Source organism: Harpia harpyja, chromosome 1 (assembly GCF_026419915.1).
Source record: "Harpia harpyja isolate bHarHar1 chromosome 1, bHarHar1 primary haplotype, whole genome shotgun sequence".
NCBI classification, from domain to species: domain Eukaryota; kingdom Metazoa; phylum Chordata; class Aves; order Accipitriformes; family Accipitridae; genus Harpia; species Harpia harpyja.
Genome location: NC_068940.1, coordinates 89,144,860 through 89,163,775, shown reverse-complemented (window position 1 = coordinate 89,163,775; position 18,916 = coordinate 89,144,860). Strand labels below are relative to the sequence as shown.

Here is an 18,916-nt window from a genome sequence, read left to right as displayed (position 1 = left end):
CCTTGGGAATTCCTGAAGGAATTTAATACCTGAATAGCTCTGAGCTCATCCAATGTTTGGTCTTATGGCCCCTGACTTTTTTCCATATACTTATACCTAAAGGACAGCCTTTAGTCATCCAGTACTCTTTTTGGTACTGCAGCTCCCGTTAATAGCAGGTGGATCTAGGATTAAACTCACTTACATTAGAAGTCTACAGCAAAAATAGTGTAATGAAGAGAAATTGGCACTCAGCATGTGATTCTTCTGTATGATCTACCATAGATAAACTGTGTCTTAAGAATGCCCATTTGTCAGAGAATAATTTTCCAACTTTGGAAATTAGATATCATTACCAAAATCTCTTACATCTTGGGACACTGAGCAGACCTCCACCATTTCATAATTTGGTCCCTAATGCCAGCTAAAACTAATGACTTGACATTTTGAAAAGCCTTTTGACTCTTGAGTATCTTTTTGACACCTGGCCTTTAAGGAATCTTCTTTCAAACTCTGTCACTAAAAGCATCTTGTTTAGAGAAGTTCATATTAAAAAGGAATTAAAAACATGCTATGGCATGGTTTTTTTCAGATCCTTCTTATAACTAGGAAGCCCTGCTGATCTGTAGAAGGATATAGGTTAGAAAACACAAGAGATGAATATCAGAAACAGTAAGACAATCTAGGGACATCTCCTGGAAACAGCACGAGAGAGCAATAACAAAGAAATGGGGAACACTGAGTCTAGGTGCTGTAATTTAGATGTGGGACCAGCATGGGCTGAGGTGTCTGGCTGGGTAGTTAGCTCAACCTTTCTTGCAACAGAAGGTGAACTCATTTTGGAGCAGTTTCTGTTCCACGAGAACTTAGCACCACGTTTTACAGCAAACTTGCACAACACTGGCACCAAAAAAGGGACAGATGTTACACACTATGGAGTCCACAGAGGAGTTTGTTACTTTTGCCAGTTTTATGCAGCATGGATGAGGGAGTGAGGAACAGCAGTGGACAACTCTAAAGCTTTACGTAGACTGGAAAACGTTTGCTCACAGGTAGCCCTCCATGCAAAACCTAATGGCACTGCACTTTCTAGAAGAGTCTTTTGATGAAGAGCCTCTTTTGTCTCTTATTCTAATATAGGCAAAGTGGTCTTGCATAGACCAAGCGTTAGCACTGCTGGATGACAAGGTCAAAGAAACCTTCTGCTGTGTTCACTTGCAAGGTAGGACTAGAATGAGGAGAGCTGGCTGTAAACAGCGTTTGAGCTGGCAAAGGGTTGCATGAGCAACAGGATCTGCTGCCTACTTTGATATGATTGCTTTTCTCACCTTGCTATATTTCCCTCAACATTTATCCAACTTCAAGCAAGAACTGGCTTCAATTATGCTTTGCACATGGTTTCCATAGATGGCATCTCAGCATGTCAGTGAAACACCAATGAGCTGGAAGAACTAGCTGGTTCATTAGCATGCAAATAAGCTCACTCCTTAATGAGAGAAAAGCTTTTGCTAGCTCATTGTGTCTCCAATAGACTAATTTCTTCCATGCCCTACAAATAACATTTTTACTGGTCAGAGACACGTATGTCTGTACGTCTTTCCCTCTGTGTTTCTGTCATTTCTGCATGTACTCTACCTGTGCCTGAACTCTAAATTCTGCCTGGGTGATAGTGGACAAGGAAGGCCACATAAAGTTATTCCAATATTTCTGATATCTCTCAGTGTCAGAGCCAGTGTTTGTATAATAGAAAAATAATTAGCTCATTAAGAGGACTAAAGAGCTGTTCATTTATCTGCAAAGTTCTGCTGTAATAGCTGTACTGGTAACAAGTGTGAAAAAATCATGCCCCAAGTCCACATAGCTGTATTGCAAAGCCCATGACAAAATGCTGGAGCAGAGTCCCTTGGTCATTTCCCTCTGTGCCGTTAGGGGAGAGGCGCAGCTGCCCGGGAGGAGAGGAGACACCTTGGCACCGCTGTAGTGGTAGAGGGTTTGCTTTCTGGATGTGCCAGTAAGTGGTTGTACATGTGTATCTGTGCTGCATTATGTGTTTCCACCTCTGTGTAGCGCTTCATGGCGCTTTGGACGTGTTGATCAGCACTCAGCAGTTAACACATTTTAGCCGAGCACTGATTCCCACCCCTGCAATCCACAAGCACAGTCCTGCCTCCCAGAGCTCACTGCATGGCCAGCCCCATTTCTCAGCATGAAGGAAAGAAAGGCCAGAGCAGGTTAACAGATGATGCTGTTACACAGGCCAGTATCATGAACAACTTACCGGTCATCTTCGATGGCGCTTTTATTCCATAAAGAACTTTTTGAACACATGTTGGTTGTCTCAGAGCTATGGTTTTCAGCAAGCATTGTGCTTTCCTGGTTCCTGCTGGTCCGGTGGTTGTGGCTGGACTGTGCTGCAGCAGGCACGTGCGTGTCGGGCTGCACGGGCACCGTGGTGGGAGGTTTCGGGACAGGACACCCCAGCTCTTACCACTGAGCAATGTTTTGGGTTTTTTTTTTTTAACCATAAAGAAGGATACCAAATCTTTTTACTAGCTCAACTCAATTGTCAAAAAAACCACCCCATGACACAACGGGTCATTATTAAGATGATGAGGATGAATACTGATGGACAGACAGACTGGATGTGAGAATGCATCTTCCCATTACCTGTGGCTTGACATAAGTAATATTTCACCATCCGCAGAGGCTGTCATTTTGGTTTGTACCTTGTTCCTCTGTGATAGCTGTTACCGAAGAGGCCATGCTGGTTACTTGTTTGTAATTCCCATCACTGGGGTAGGGGCTGGTGGCACCGGGGCTGGGCTGAGATGGGGTCCTGGGCCATGGGCAGGGGTGGGAATGGTGGTCCCAGGCAAGATGGGTCAGGGCCATTAAGGCCCATTGCTTCACTTGGGGCCCTGACAATTGATCTTTATCACAGGAACTTTAGCCAATATCTCATGCTATAGCACCAAATAGCCCAGGGGCCCAAACCTGCTACTGCTGCCTGAACTGTCACCTCCCTGCTAGCAGTTGCTGTCCCGTGGCAATACCTTTTTATGGGGGGGGGGGGGGGAAAGGCTTATGAAGAATGAAAACCTTTGTAGCATAAAATCAATTGATCTGAGTGACTAAATCAATAAACGTGACTCTGCTGACTCCTCATTTTCATATATCAGTGAATCCTTCAAGGTTTTTAAATGGAGCTGCCACTGAACCTCCGTTCTGGCACTCAAAGGTCTGTAGCACCAAGAACTCTGACACAGGATTAGAAACCCCATTTTCACAAGGACAGAGAAGGAATAGTAACTGGAGAACACCTTCGGGAGCTTGTGGGACTCCATAAAGCAAAATATTCAAGACTACTGTGAAAGACTCTTTTTTTCCCATTTTGGCTAGGTAGTTAGTCCTTACACCATAGAAGTGAAGACATGGGAATGAAGGAATGAAGCTGGGCAGAGGTATTCTTCTAGTTAACCAAGGAAGATACAAGAGGTGCAAGAGCTGTGTATTTATTATTCTTTCCTAAGTCTTGAACTTTGGGCTTGTCGTTATTGGATACATCCTGTTCTTCAGACTCTTTCTGCGGTGTGTTTTATCTTCCTCTAAGATCAGAAATAACAGAGTGTATACATGAAATGGGCTAGGTCCATGAAGTGAAAAAAACATCTCCTGGAAATCTGGACCTTCCACCTAGTGGAGCATAAGAGCTGTCATTTACTGCTGCGTTTAGCAGCTCAGGTTGTCACAAAGGCATGATGGCCAAATCCTTTATTGCACTAGGAAATTGTCTGAAGGCCTGGAGGATGAACCACAATGCCATGCTGAGCATGTAATTTCCAGAGATAATATTTTTCTTTTTGCATGATGATGAGTCAATTTGGTACCTCTTGCTTGTTCAGCTATTGCATGGCCATGGAGTTATCCATCATGGCATCACAAGGAAACCTTGACTCACGTTAGGGTTCAGGAAGACCATGGACCTATACAGAGCATCCTGAGATCTACAATATTGATATAGGTTAGGCTTCCCATTGTAACCACTGACTTTGCAGCTAATCCAGAGAACGTTGAAGACACCTTATCAGACCTTGCATACTAAGATTCCCAAAATGAGCTGTACCTGCTCCTCCATATTTCTTCATTCTAGGAAATCATGTAGCTAAATGCTCAGTAATTGTCAATTGTAAATGGATTATTAAGAGCTATTAGGAAAAAAAAAAAGAATACCTGACAAACTCTTCAATATTGTATGCAGGTCTAGTATAATTTCTAAAAATATAGTGTAACTAAAAGAGATACAAGTAAGGAACAGCACAATGACCAAAGGTATGGGTGGGAGTTCACACAAGAAGTGATGAAATATATCCTGCATATAAGTATACTGAGGGAAGATAGGATGGAGACCCCTAAGAAAAAAGCCTTATGGTGAAGCTAAGTAGGAAATGCATGTCCACTGTCTCTTCTACTACAAAAACTAGGAGATAGTAAATGAAAGCAGCAGATGACAAGTTCAGAATAAATAAAATGAGATGCTTCTTTGCACAACTGTAGTGAAGATAGAAAATTTTAAGAGCTGTTAGATACCTAGACACATAGAAAGTCCCTGAAATGCAAACTGCTGAACCTATCAGAGTACTCTGGAAATGTATAACTGTATTTGTGCCATGTTCTTAACCTTCTGTATATTGACCATTGCTGGAGATGGGTTACTTGGTTGGATACTCTTGGCTTGAGCCCGTATGTCCATTCTTATGCTTTCTTCTTCTACTTTACTGTGATGGCATATGCTGTCTTCGGGCTTCGAATTATATGGGGATTTTTTTTGCTTATTTTCAGTCTTCTGACGGAAAATAGGTACTGCCAATGAGCTGTTGGGGAAAAGACTCTTGTATAAACCAGCAAGAGAGCTATGAATATAATAAATGTATTAGTGCACTTTTCTATCTTAACTAAGTTGACACGTTAGCCAGTAAATGTCTACTGCCTCTGCACAGTCTCCATTTTGACAATCTGTGTTGATAATGGGCTGGATTTATGAAGAAATGAATCATGTAGTAGAAGAGGTGCAGATTCATGCAAAGGAGCTATGGATGAAATAATGTCACCATTCAAGACCATATTTACTAATAAAAGACTTTTTGTTTTTCCCCAAAGTGAAGTCTGACGTAAAAAAATAACGGAATAAAAGTTCCTCTTGGATCTGAAAAGAAACCTGTTTTGCCCCAAGAGCCTCGGATTCTTCTCAGGATCCAGAGTTAATCCGCAACAGAGATTTACTGGAAGAAGAGTTCATTTTAATTTCTACTATGCAAGGGACTACAGAGTTTGAGGGAGTGATGTTCTGCCAGTGCTGTAGGTTAGCAGTAGGTAGCCAGGAACTATCTGATATGTGTTAATTCTATAAATTACACAGCAGTTGTTCCCTGCTAGCATAAAGATAAAACAAGTGTAAGTTAACCTTAGTGCTGCTACTGCTGAGGCATCAAGGGCAACAGAAGGGAAGCATGGAAGCGCTGGTACTGCTGCTGCTGGCAGTCTGTACTGCCTCTGCATCTGCTTGAAGAAAAACAGAAGAATCCACTTTTGCAGCGAGGTGTTTACCAGAAGCACCCCTCAGAAACAGGTCTCAGCCAAAATCTGGCCTGAAGAGCCTGGAATTATCCACTTAGAATCCCCTTAGCCACAATGGTCCTGGCAGACACAGAACAAGCAAAGGCAGAGAAGTGTGCAGAGTCAAAGCATTAGACCCTCTCATACCAAAACCTCTATTGCAACTTGAAATCACATTGACAACACCACCAATTTTGGTCTGCTGCTTTGCTGGTTCACATTCACTAGAAAGGTAGAAACCATGCCTGACCTTTTATCAACAGTCCAGTTTTGTATGACTTGATATGCAGATGTGCTACATATTAAGCATTGTTTTTCAATGCCAAATCAAAATCAAAATTCTTTTTTATGAAAATGAATGGCAGGGGTGTGGGTGTGTGTGTGCATGTGCGGCGTGTCAGTTCCAGATGGCTTGGAATAGACCCTGCAGTAAGCAGCAAGCTGAGCAGGGCGCTACATAAGTTCAGCACAGTCACTATGAAGTTGGGTAGTTCCAGTGAACAGCAGGAACGGTGTCTTCATGCTAGCTTCTCTCAGAAGCACAGGCATCACAGTAAGATGTGTGAAGATGACTTAGAGGTGCCTCTTTCAAGTCAGGATCTACAGCCCACGTCACTGTCCTGGGAAAATCGTCTACATACCATCTTTTTTAAGAAGCTGAGCATGTCTCATTTGGTTTTCATTCTGCACAGCTGCTGGCCATGATGCCTACTTTTGAGTAACTGCCCAGTGGTTACAGCTATGGAGGAATGAACCTCGTTTCAGTTCCTATTTTTGCTTAAGACAGCTTTTCACCTTGCAGGAGAGCACCTAACTAGGAGGGTGTTGTTCTAGGTAGGGTACAGTCTCTACATTTTACAGTACACATGTAGTAAACTATAAGAACATTTCTGGCAGTGGGCACTAGAGACACAGAATCTCTTTTCCCAAAGGAAAAACCTAATTATAACCCCTATTATTAGGCTGAAGAGGTTGCTCAAGTTTTCTATTTCTATAATCTATTAATCTTGCATTCTTTTCTACATGATAGCAGAGCTTCAAAAAGAGGGATGAAGAGTGCTTAGTGGCTAGAATATATCCTGGCAATTAGGTAGCTGCAGATTGTTTTCTTCATGCTTAGCAAGGCATCAAGCCTGACTCTTTCTATGTCCCGAGTGACTGATCTGCCCACTGAACTATTATGTAAAAGGAGGTATGAGGCCCTTCCCCATCTGCTCCTGAAAAAGAAGGTAGGTGATCACTTCACTAAGGCATGGCCCAAGCCAAATGGTGTATGCTGGGCATGTCCTGGGAATATTCACCCCGCTGAGCCCTGCAGAAACTTTTGAACATTTTGTTTTCCAATTCAGATCTGGAATGAGTGTGAGCTGGGCTGCTCTTGTCAAGGCTGGGGGAATTCTTCACCAGGGTGTGGGCACAGCTACAGGTCCCTGGGAAGCATCAAATAAAAAAGTGTGGCATCTCTTGACTTACTTGACAACTAAACTGCAGTTTTCAAACTAACAATATGGGATTTAAGTGTTTATATTCTACCCAGATCTTATTTCTGACACCCAAGTGTATTACAATTTTGAAGTGACAGAACTCAGCTAATACAAAGCTAAAAATTGTGAAAGACACAAAACAACCCTTATCCAACATTTCTGGGTCATCAAATTCTGCATTATACAAGGTTGTGTAGGTTTTTTTTTTTTTAATTTTATGTAAAGCGAGCTTATATGTCTAGAATAGAAGTTTCCCAATTTTTATTTTGAAAAACTTACATTTTGTCTTTTTTTTTATATTGACACAACATATATTGAAACAACAGAAATTGCTTTGTTTTTCAAGACCTCCTCAAACAGACTAAGTCACACTTTAACGTTATAGTTCCAATACAAAATAATGAAATTCCAATGCAGGAAAACTGTATAAAATGATAGCTAGTAGGAAATTAATTCTTAATTTACTTCCACTTACTGCACATTCAAAGTTGCAGGTTTCTGTACCCAATCATGCCTGTCAGTGACAGCATATTAGTTTTCACCAGTCCCCTACCTGCTACATAGCAATGATAAGAAACACATTCTCACCTTCCACGCAGTTCTGCTAGCATATCGTGTATTTTGTTTCCAGAGTTCTTTTTCATTCTGATGTCTAAAGTAGTGCTGAACATAAGGTAAAAAAATGAACGTGAGGCCATATAAGTGAATTTACAACAGAAAGATAAAATGTTCCCCAAGGGGCTACCAGAAAATCATGCTGCATGTCAGAGGAGGAAGGAGAGGGAGTGGTGCGATCATGCTCATAAGCAGTAATGAATACAGCAGATATAAACCTCCTCAAACCAAAGTGGACTATACAAGTGACTGTGCTTCTACAAACATGTCCTGGTCCACGACAAAACATTAAGAAACTAAAAGAACACAGACCCCAAATTTTTTTATCACATTTTTGGTGGGCAGGAAGTAAATGACTTGTTATTGGAGTTCTGCTCTTCTGAAATTCAGTTTTGCACAATGTTGTCTGCATTGGCCTAACTTCTGTACAGGGCTTTTTTTCAGTTTTCCACAGTAAACTCACTTGATAGTTGTGCTCCCTGAAATACTCCAGTACATTCCTGATGGCTGCACCAGAAAAGTGTTTACTAGAGTGTTCTAGTCAGTGTTTTACCTCTCTTAGATGCACCGGTACACTTCAGCAATACCACATTACCCAAGGCTGCAAGAAATACAAATGCCGTGTCTAAAACTGCTGCCTTCTCAGAGTCCATTTTATCTTCAAGTGAAAAATAAAGAATTTAAAGGGAGATTGCAAGCAATAACTTATCAATCATCTGTCTTCCCTGTGCCAGGACAAACAATATTTACTTTCATCCAGAGTATGTTATTATCTGTAATTATTAACTCTGCCAAGTTCCAAGAAATATAAATGGGATGTTTTCTACAGAGGCTGAAAGTATACTATTATCTTAGTTCTTCTAATTCTCAGTTCTTGGCTTATTTCACACAAAAAATTGTCCGGTTGTTTTTAGGTGACTTGTTATTTTACCACATGTCACATTTTCTTGCTTCATGGACATATAATTCCTATAAATGTGCATTAGAGTTGAAAGAACATCTGAAAAAAGAGGAATATACTGTATTTTGGAAATGATTTAAACCTATTTAATAAGCATTATAATGTTAACACATACCAAATATTCTTGATCTACCAATTCTTAATCTGTAGTTTTATAGTTTAGTCTTAAAATAGTACCAAAAAATTAACAAAATTTCTAAGCATTGAAGTTGGATACCTAAAATATGTTTAATTAAACATTTAGGACAACATACCAGATATGGTGCTTTTTGATAGCTGGACCTGAAACCCCTTATGTTTCATAAATATTAGCGCTGCAAACATTTTTAAAATAGTTATTTTAGCAAAATTTGTCAAGATGATTAAATATGTTTGTACTGATCTGCCTCTGCACTTCCCTGTTTTATCAAAAAGCCTGGCTCAAACATTAGATCTACAATATATTCTTGAGGAGGAAGCAGAAGCCCAGCAACTCCTTGAGGAGAGTCATCAACCAATTTAACTTCATTCCAAGCTCTGTTATACTCGCCACGAACTAAACTACAGCCAATGCCAATTCTGTCTGCTATCACCTAAAAAGGAAAGAAAAAGGAGTTAATCACAGTTAATACATGTAGCTTCTGTGATATACAGCAAGGCCAAGAGATGCTTAAAAAGAAAACAAATACCTGAAAGGCCAAGAGCTTTCTTGAAACAGACTTTGTAAATCTGTAAACTGTTGCAAACTGCAAATATTTGTTGTTGGTTCTGCTTAGAAGGTGTAGGCTTTTAAATGTTATTTCTACCATATTCTCTGCATAACATGAAAAATATTCATTTAAACTCTTTTCAGACACTGGTACATTTGTTTATCAGCCAGTCCTTCAGATTTCAAATGAAATGCAACACCCACAGCACCCAGAAATGTTTTTTTCTGGTTGGAAGACTTATTTCTGAATAACATTTTGAAGCACTGTCTATTCAAGCAATGAGGTGTATGTACATTGCACACATGTAGCTAGTATGAAATATTAAGTGTAAAAATGCAACATTTTTATCAGTGCAAGTTTAGGACTGCTGCTTCACTCCAAAGCACACTCCTTGGTTTTCAGCCCTGCGAATGTGGGAAGCAATGAAATGTGAGGGCAAGCGTCTGCTAGATGAAACACCTGCCTTTCCTCTATGCGGCTATCACTGACAGACATATAATGGTTTCCAGCTACAAAACAGCTTTCTCAGAATGCATCTGCTTTGAAGCAAGGAAATCCTGAAAGATTTTTAACTTGTTACAAACGGACAAGGATATCCATTGCTCAGACTGGTGTGGCTTTAAGAGCGATGATCCATCCCTACAAAGGTTTCTTAAGAGAGTGGAAGCGAACATCAGTGCTGCTTCAGCACAATTAATGCATGCCCTCACACCTCCATAAAATATGTCAGGAACTTTCTCTCCCCATGGATACCATAAATTTAGGCTTGTGCTCTTTCTCCTGTGTACTGTTTCCTGGGCCCTTCCTGCTTAATGCGCTAGGCCCTTGCTTCTCCTTTCCTTTCCATCCAAGAAGGAGAAAAGTCCAGCTACCCAGCAGCCAGGGAAAAAGGATGGGACAGATAAGCAGGCTGCACCAGTACATCTTTGCATGAAGACAGAAGAAATGAATCTTCCCAGTCTAAGAAACTAGAACATAAAAGCTGTTATATACTATCATAGAATACTGGATAGATACCAAATAAAAATTGTCCCAACAAGTTTACATTTGCAGCATGGAAAAAAAAGGAAGCTGCATAATTCAATATTTTACAGTTTACAGAAAACGTAAAATGTTTTGACTCCCAATCAAATATTTTGGCTTTTTGCCATTTATCAAGTATTCTGCTGGTATCACTTAAGACAATTTAATGACAACAAGAATGTTTACAGAAAGAAGCAATGCTGGCTTTCATTCATAGGGAAATCAACTTTGCCAGTGAAAAATGACTTAAGTGTATACAAAAGATTTTACATGAATATAAATATTATATTACACTGATGCAAGTATACTTTAGTTTACAATATCCATTTAACATCAATATGTTATGTTGTAAAATAAATGTTAATGTACCTTGAAAAGTAAAGCTCTGTGGTAGAACGTCCCTTTTTTGACTTTCCCGATAGGCACAACATTACATTTCAGTTCAAATTGTATTTCACTTATGTGAAGTTCCCAGCTGAAGTCATGTAGTTTGTCTCTTTCAATCGGGCCACCCATCTTGTCTGCAACAAACCTGTATCAATGTATACCGGGATCAATTATATCTATAATTCCTCTCGTATTTATCACAAAAATGTAGCAAAATGAAATATATACAAGCAATAAGTGAATGATATATAAGACTTTAATACTTTTGCTATGTTTGCTTTATATTTTTTTATCCAGCAACTGGTGTCTTAAATACAGACAACCATAACTCAGATCATTCACATTTGTCACAGACCAAAACCAAGGTGCAAAAGCTGCCAGCAGAGATTCTGGAGAGGTCTAGTATAGGCACAAAGTCCTCAGAGAAAATCATCAATAGCAGCGTAATTACTGAGGAAGTAGTTCAGAAGCTAGCGTTCATCTTTGCAGCTAACAGATTACGTGAGCTACGTTTTACGATCTCCAGGCCTACCATTCGTTTGAAATAAAAGTAATAAAGGCATGAGAATACATATGACAAAAATAAAGCCATAGGTAATGATCCCAACATAGGAAAGCAACTATATCCATAAAGGGTACTTCAACTTCTGCATGTGCTTTCTTATATTGAAGCCAGTATTTGGGGGGTGAGAGGTGTGTATTTATCCATTAAAAAGAATGGCTCAGTCACAGAAACAGAAGATCAGAACTCACTATCTGTGCAAACACTGCCAAAAGCATGTCTTTTGGATAACTGTGCACACGCAGGATCAAGCCTTGATTTGTAAGTCCCTACCTCCTCATACATAGACCTTCACCTCCCCTGTACGTAAAGACCTTTGTTCCTCACAGCGTCCTCAGCCACAGGCACAAGCGTTACTGAGGGCTTTCACTCTGGGCAAGGTGTTGCAGAGCTGACATGGGAATCACAAGCCACTGCTTCAGACAGAGAGCTAAAATCTGCACCACCTCCTCTGCAGAAACCGTGAACGGGTTCTATCCGCACAGTACGTGCAAGGCAACCTCAAGGCCTTATTTCTCAAAACCTAGGGCCTGAGGAGGTACTGGTTGCAAGAGCATGGGCACAGGGAGTTCTCGCCGAGCGGGCTAGACGTGGTGTGTTGAAGTTGGGAATTACTGGGTGAACCTGAAGAAGTAGGGGGCTCCAGGCAGTCCCTTGTGCTGCTTGTGCCTAAAGCCAGCTCTCCGTAAAGAGAGCAAAGCTTCTTGAGCCTACATGCACGCTGCTCCCGCGTGCGCACGAGGCTGTGCTGCATTTGTTTGAAAGGAGACCGCCAACACTATTGCGTTTTCCCTCATCTACCCCGGCTCCCTCCCCGGTGAGCACAGCAGGAACTCCGCTCAAGCTGCCAGGCTGCCCAGGGCTGCTGCAGCTGCCTCCTCCTCCCCTTCGTATTCAACACAGGCTATTCAGGCAGCCGCTTAAAATGGAACACACACATAAAAATCCCCACAGAAAACATCCCACTTAAATTTCCCGTGATTGTTTCACTGGGTTCTGTGTCTGTAAGTATTTCATTGGTGTGTTTGAAGAGTGGATTTGAAAGAGCATTTATGGATTCCACCTTGAGGAAGGCAGCATGATTTATACACAGCTGGAGAGTTAAGGATGAGTATCTGTCCTGTCAAATTTTGCAATCAACAGAAAAGTCATTCCTCACATCACATTAGACCACTTCATTAAAAATGAGAGTTAGTAGAAGAAACAAATTTTGTGAGACTCAGTGGGATCTGATGCCAAACTCCCAGATTCAGGAGGTAGCCAGGAAACTGCTAAGATAGGAAAGGTTAAACTAAGGAGACGATGAAAGCAGACACACTGCTTGGAGATGACAGTGATTGGTGCCCAGGCTGAGTAGTCAGTGTAGCTAATGAATCACACATTGATAACAACAGTCTGTACACGCACCATTGCAATATTCCGGCACTATTAAATCATCAGGATATTAATTACAGTAGCACCTGAAAACTACATTAGAAAAATGTCTCATGCTTTTGGCTCTGTAGGAGAACAAAATACAAGAATTCCTGTCCTGAGGGGTTTCCAAACCAACTAGGCAAGAAAGATCATAAGAGAAAGAACAGACATGATACGAGTAAGTTGCAACAGTCTTGACTATTAGGTTAGGGTTTTAGCTCGTGCATTTAGGCTCTGCAGCACCTGGGTCTCTCCTGCTCCTTGATGATATAGATGCCGTATGCAGCTGACGTGTTCATTGGAAAGGATCAGTACAGATATATAAATGTGAAAAAACCTGAAATTGTCCATATGAATATTTTCAAAACGAGATATTTATACCCTTTTGTTGCAAGTGATACTTTATTTTAAAAAAATCCCCAAACTAATTACAACAAAATTAGAAACAAGAAGCTTAAAATCTAAAATTATGTCAAAATTCTGGACCAAAGCTGATTTGGATTCCAATTAAGAATGGGAAAAATAACAAATTTGGAAAAGTTGTCCTTGGATGAGAAAATGGTTATTTTACCAATTCAACTTATTTGCATATTTATGGAAATATAATTTGGTACTCACTGTGCAAGAGCCACAACTTGTTCCCGGGTAGTAGTTAGTGGTAGAATTGTTTTGGAAACATCATTAATGTAATCCAGTAAAATGAAGTCAGGTGGTGGTAGCCAATGTAAATTTTCTAGATGTATTTCATCCTGGACTTTAGATGTAATCTGAGTAACTTCTTTGGATTTTTCCTCTTCTTTTTTCCCTTTCCCTTTTCTTACATAGGAAACAATATACACTTATTTAGAATACTGTAATCTCTAAAGTCCAAATTCAAATACAGTAGTTCTCCAACAGGACATTTTAGACTAATTGATTTGGGGGTAGGGGGAAGGTAGGAGAAATCTTTTCTCTTGATAATGAATACTCCAAAATCTACAAAGCTGTATAGAACACTTGTTGAACACACCCTCAGGAGATGGTTAGGAACCAAGTGTCACTAGCTCCATATTAATATTGTTGTAAATTCTCATTTTATTTTTGTCTATGGCTCTGATACGCCTTTCCCATATATGGATTATCTAGGGGAGAAGACACTTACCTATGTACATATAGGAAACAGTTTTAGACAGTTACGGTTTGGTTCCATATGGATATGAACTAAAAATTATGAACTCCAATGAGTTTTTACTTGATAGAAATCTGGACTTCAAAAAAAGGAACAAATGGTATCAAGAGCATGGCTGAAATCTTGACAGGACATGCCAAGTGGTAGTCTCTGTAGTTGCAAGCCCATGTACTTCAAGTATTATGCAAACCACAACATGGCTTGTCAGATGAAGATTTTATAAGTCTGTGGTTTTGCTTATTTTTTTCATTGTACATACTGTGTATTTCACTAATGCTTAGCATTTGAAAAATGACTGTGATCCTGAACAGACATCATAAGCACCTGGCAGAAGTATAAATGAAATGCTTGTTCTGCTTAGATTGAATACTGTGCATTTCATAAGTTATTATAAAATATTATAAGATCAGTATCTTACCAGAGATATCATTAAGATCTATACAATCAGACAGTTAAGGATTTTCATTTGTGGGAACACATGGAACTTGTGTTTTGTAAGCATTATATCTTTTTTCAGCACAGGTCCTGAATAATGCTACTGTGAAATATGACAAAATTTCTTTCCTTTGTTTAACAGTTCTGGCTTATTTTTTAAAATCCATACTACTTCTGGCATTCTTGGAAGGAAAAAAAAAGAAATAAAGGACCACTAGAGTACATGGGTCCAGGGCACACTATCATTGTATGCTCTTCAAATTATTCTTAAAATTTTTACAATGAACAGCACTCTTAAGACAGAAGGCATTGGACAAAGCAGAAGGGCATATACCATTATCAGTAGTCTAATTCAAGCAATTTGTCTTCAGAATACTTGGCAAACTTTTCTTTTACCTATTGAGATTTACCACATTCAGAAAAAGCCCTTTTCATAGGTTTCATAAAGCACATTATTTTAGAAGGATAACCAATTAAGATTTAATCTTAAAATTATAGAAAATTCACCACCCTCTTAAATAAACGTTCTGGTTATTAATTACACTTATACTTGAAAAAAGCAGACAAACAGTTTTCTTTATCTAATTTGACTCTATCTAACTATAGCCAGGGAACCTTATAATGCTAGATTAAACAGTTACCTACTTCTCCATTTATACACTTATACATTATGGTTAAGAATACCTGGTTTAAAAAAACCTGAATTTTTCCCACCTCTCTGGTGTCTCACTTAGCAGGTTTTCAAAACAACAACTTCTACAAATGGAGTAATTCTTGTTTCTTGACCATTTTCTCTCTTTGTCCCCTGCTCTTTCCTTCTATCCTCCCAGCACTTTCTTTTCCCTGTGAGAAGTGCACTGCTAAATTACAGTGCTATAGCAGGAGGATTTGTTCCCTATTCCTATTTACTCAAATGAGTCTTGAATCACTCTTATTCTCCTTCTTTCCCGTTTCCAGGAAGAAAACACTTGAGAGGGATGGGTTTGAACAGTGACTTGTTTGGGTTTTTTGCTGCTGCTTATTTCTCTCAGGTATGACCGTGTTCTGTTCCTTGGTGGAATGGCTGCTTTAAGGTTGTCTTCCACACCTGTCTCTACCTTACTCCTCAACTCTTCAGTTCATCATGTCTGCCTAATACTTATCTCATAAGGAACTGTGGAGGTGCTGTCTTACAGCTCAGTGCTATAAAATAACCAGCAACCATCTACCTACTATCTTTTTCCTGTCCTCCTTTTTTATTCCCATTTTATTTACCAGTGGGAATGATGGCATCAGAAAAAAAATCACTCCGCTTTCCCAAAGCTGTCTTACTACTCATGAGATGTACTTGCTGTGAATGCAGAGAAATATTACAAAGGAGAACTCATGGCAGTAAACAGTCTCAAAGCTGTTTCTGATTCCTGTTGCAACTTCAGTACAAAAGTCCAATGGGTCACCAGAGAATCAGTGTGAAGAAGGCAGCAGCCAATACAACATCCTGCCTCCAAAAGACAGCCATGACACCTATTTTCTTTCCTTTTTTTTGCATAGCTTAATGCCTTGGCTGTCTTCAGAAAAGGAATAAATGAGCATTGGAAAGTATTTCCTTAAATGCTGTGCTGGAACATAGCATGGAATAAATGCACATTTATCAGTCTACATTAAATATCATCTTTTAGCCCAGTCAATGTGTATATCAGATATGCAACTGTTTGATCAAAAATGTTGCTATCTGTCTATGCAAATATATGTCAAACTATCAGCTAGGCACTTCCTCTACATCTAATTCAAACACTTCCAGCAGACAATTACAACTGCCCTTTCTCTTAGCTTTCAACTATGGTTTATATAAAGTAGTATCACTTTTTCAAAACAATGGCTTTAAACTGTGTTCAGTAGTACTTTGCAAAATAATGATGAACAGAAACATATGATCAAAGGAAAAAAATACGTAGGAAAAAGTCTAAGCATGTTTGAGAGTTGGAGTCAGCTACTGACCTTCAAGTAACTCCCATATATCTCACAAATTAATAATAATAATGATGTATGAATTATGGATTCAAAATGAATGACAATGGGGTTATAAATCATACAACTTGATCATGACATTCAAAAGCAATTACTTCATACTTGAAGAAAGAAGTCTTTGTATCCCTGCACGTTTACTATGGGAAAATGAGCCAGGTATTTGTTTTTTCCTAAAGAAAATTTTTTGCTTTCCAAAAGAGTTATGGTTGCTAACAGAGCAGTCATTTACCATGTAATTGACATAAATTACATTAAAAAGCAACTATCCAAGGGTATCCTCTTCTCAAACTGTAATAAACAAACATAGTATCTTGTCAGAACAGGTCTCTAAGCTCTGCACAGCTGCTTGAGACTATGCAAAATGGTCTATAACTCTAGAGCATCTTCTGGGATGAAGGAATCCCCCACTGGTGCAGAGCAAACATAACTGGGGCTCAATATCTCCCCTTGCCTCCTGCTCCCTTTGAGTACACTGGCATATGCATGTTGGGTCATGACCAGAGCATGCTGGGTGTCAGGAGGACCTGCTAAATGAGCAGAAGCTGGAACAGGGCTGGCAAGACACTCAAGATGCAATATGTACTCTTTTGCATCCTGAATCGGGAACCTTCCACAATGCAATTCATATGATCCATTTCAGGTATCTGCTATGACATGATTTAAACTGAATTCCAGAAGTGCTTGTAGTCCAAATAATTAGTCAAATGTAAATGTCTGCCTTGTAAGTCAATAATTTTTGGATAGATTAATCTCACAGTTCGGGTCCTGATTTGTCAGAACCTCAATCGCTCACCGTTAGTAGCTGTTATCGGTCGCCAATTTGCACGTCAGTTCTAAACAAACTGATACACATATAATTCAAAGTATAATATCTTAAGCCTTTTTCTCTAGTGCCGCTTTTGCTGAGTGAACACTGTTGTCCAGATAACTCCTGCTTTTCCTCCATTGGAGATACCATTGAACTATTGAGATCACAAAGCAGGTTCCAATTTTCTCTTGACTTTCTTAATGCAGATTTCATCCCTCAAGCACAGATACATACACACACAGAAATGTATAAGCAGTCTAAGAAATCAACCATTATCTCTATCAATAAAATGCCTGTACAGACAGTAGCATATCACAGTTCATGGATGAGCTCCAAGCTAAAAATTGCAGACATAGTACTTCAGTTCCTACAACAGACACACCATCTCTCCTTTTTTTTCCAACCCTGCAGCGCTTAGCATTTTGTAATGCCCACCACTGACTACAATTCACAGCTGTGAGGCATGGCCAAGGCTCCCTATACCATAAACCAAGGAAAATTAGGAAGTCAGGACTGGGACCCACAGAAACCAGCATGATAAATGGTCAGCTCACTAAGTAAGTTAGCTAACAGAAAAGCCAAGGAGAGTTGTAGGTTACAACACATTCCTATCAAGGACAAGATACCATCCCACCGATGGCAAGGAGGCTCTATTTGGACCGGTTTTGGAATCCTGAACATTCCCCTGGAATTAGGCATGTATACCTGCCTTCTCTGAAAGGCACTGTTGTGGTCCTGATTGTGCTGCTGTTTTACATGAAGCACAGTTGGGAGACCATGGTTCAGTTTTCTTCCACAGGAACAAATTAAGGGTGAAGTATTTTATATTAAAAGTCATCAAGACAAGGACTAGAACTTTGGTCTCTGCTCTCTCAGATAAGTGCCCTAACAGCTGGAGTAGAAAGCTCTGTTCATTACGCCTCATCATTAGTGAACAGCTACAACAGACCAGAAAGAGATTGTTAAACCCCAAATATCTTGTGATCAGCTATCTGCAGGTGGGAGGGACAGGCTCAAATCCTCTTTCTGTAAAAGAACAAAATTAATTTCCCTCTACAAGGTTAGAGGTTCTGACCTATTTGGTATGAGCAGACATGCCCACCAGATCAGTTCCACAGAAAGGACTACAGCACTATACCTAGTGTATTGTATGGACCAGAGGGAACCTTGCAAGAGCAAGGCATTTTTAGGCTTGTTGCTGTCAAAACTGGGACAGTTCTGAGCACACCCTTCTCAGCTTTTAGTCATCTATGGAATTTCACCAGAAGAAATTTAATCTAGAAATAAGGATGCATGTAGGTGTCCTGGTTTCAGCTGGGATAGAGTTAACTGTCTTCCTAGTAGCTGGTACAGTGCTATGGTTTGAGTTCAGAGCGAAGAATGTTGATAACACTGATGTTTTCAGTTGTTGCTCAGTAGTGTTTAGACTAATGTCAAGGATTTTTCAGCTTCTCATGCCCAGCCAGTGAGAAAGCTGGAGGGGCACAAGAAGTTGGCACAGGACACAGCCAGGGCACCTGACCCAAACTGGCCAACGGTGTATTCCATACCATGTGACGTCCCATCCAGTACAGAAACGGGGAAGTGGGGGGCAGGGATTCGCCGCTCGGGGGACTGGCTGGGTGTCGGTCGGCGGGTGGTGAGCAATTGCACTGCGTATCATTTGTACATTCCAATCCTTTCATTATTGCTGTTGTCATTTTATTAGTGTTATCATTATCATTATTAGTTTCTTCTTTTCTGTTCTATTAAACCGTTCTTATCTCAAC

At 39.9% G+C, this 18,916-nt stretch overlaps 1 protein-coding gene across 1 annotated transcript in view; it reads right to left on the bottom strand.

The window, feature by feature from the left end:
* Window positions 1-8,816: 8,816 nt before the first annotated feature.
* Window positions 8,817-18,916, bottom strand: part of ARMC3 (armadillo repeat containing 3) — a 65,534-nt gene continuing 55,434 nt past the window's right edge. The window contains exons 17-20 of the mRNA XM_052804177.1: window positions 17,191-17,301; window positions 13,348-13,545; window positions 10,734-10,896; window positions 8,817-9,224 (exon numbers count right to left, since the gene is read on the bottom strand). Coding sequence (XP_052660137.1) covers window positions 9,015-9,224; window positions 10,734-10,896; window positions 13,348-13,545; window positions 17,191-17,301 — 682 coding nt within the window. The 3' untranslated portion in view covers window positions 8,817-9,014. The remainder of the gene's footprint in view (window positions 9,225-10,733; window positions 10,897-13,347; window positions 13,546-17,190; window positions 17,302-18,916) is intronic.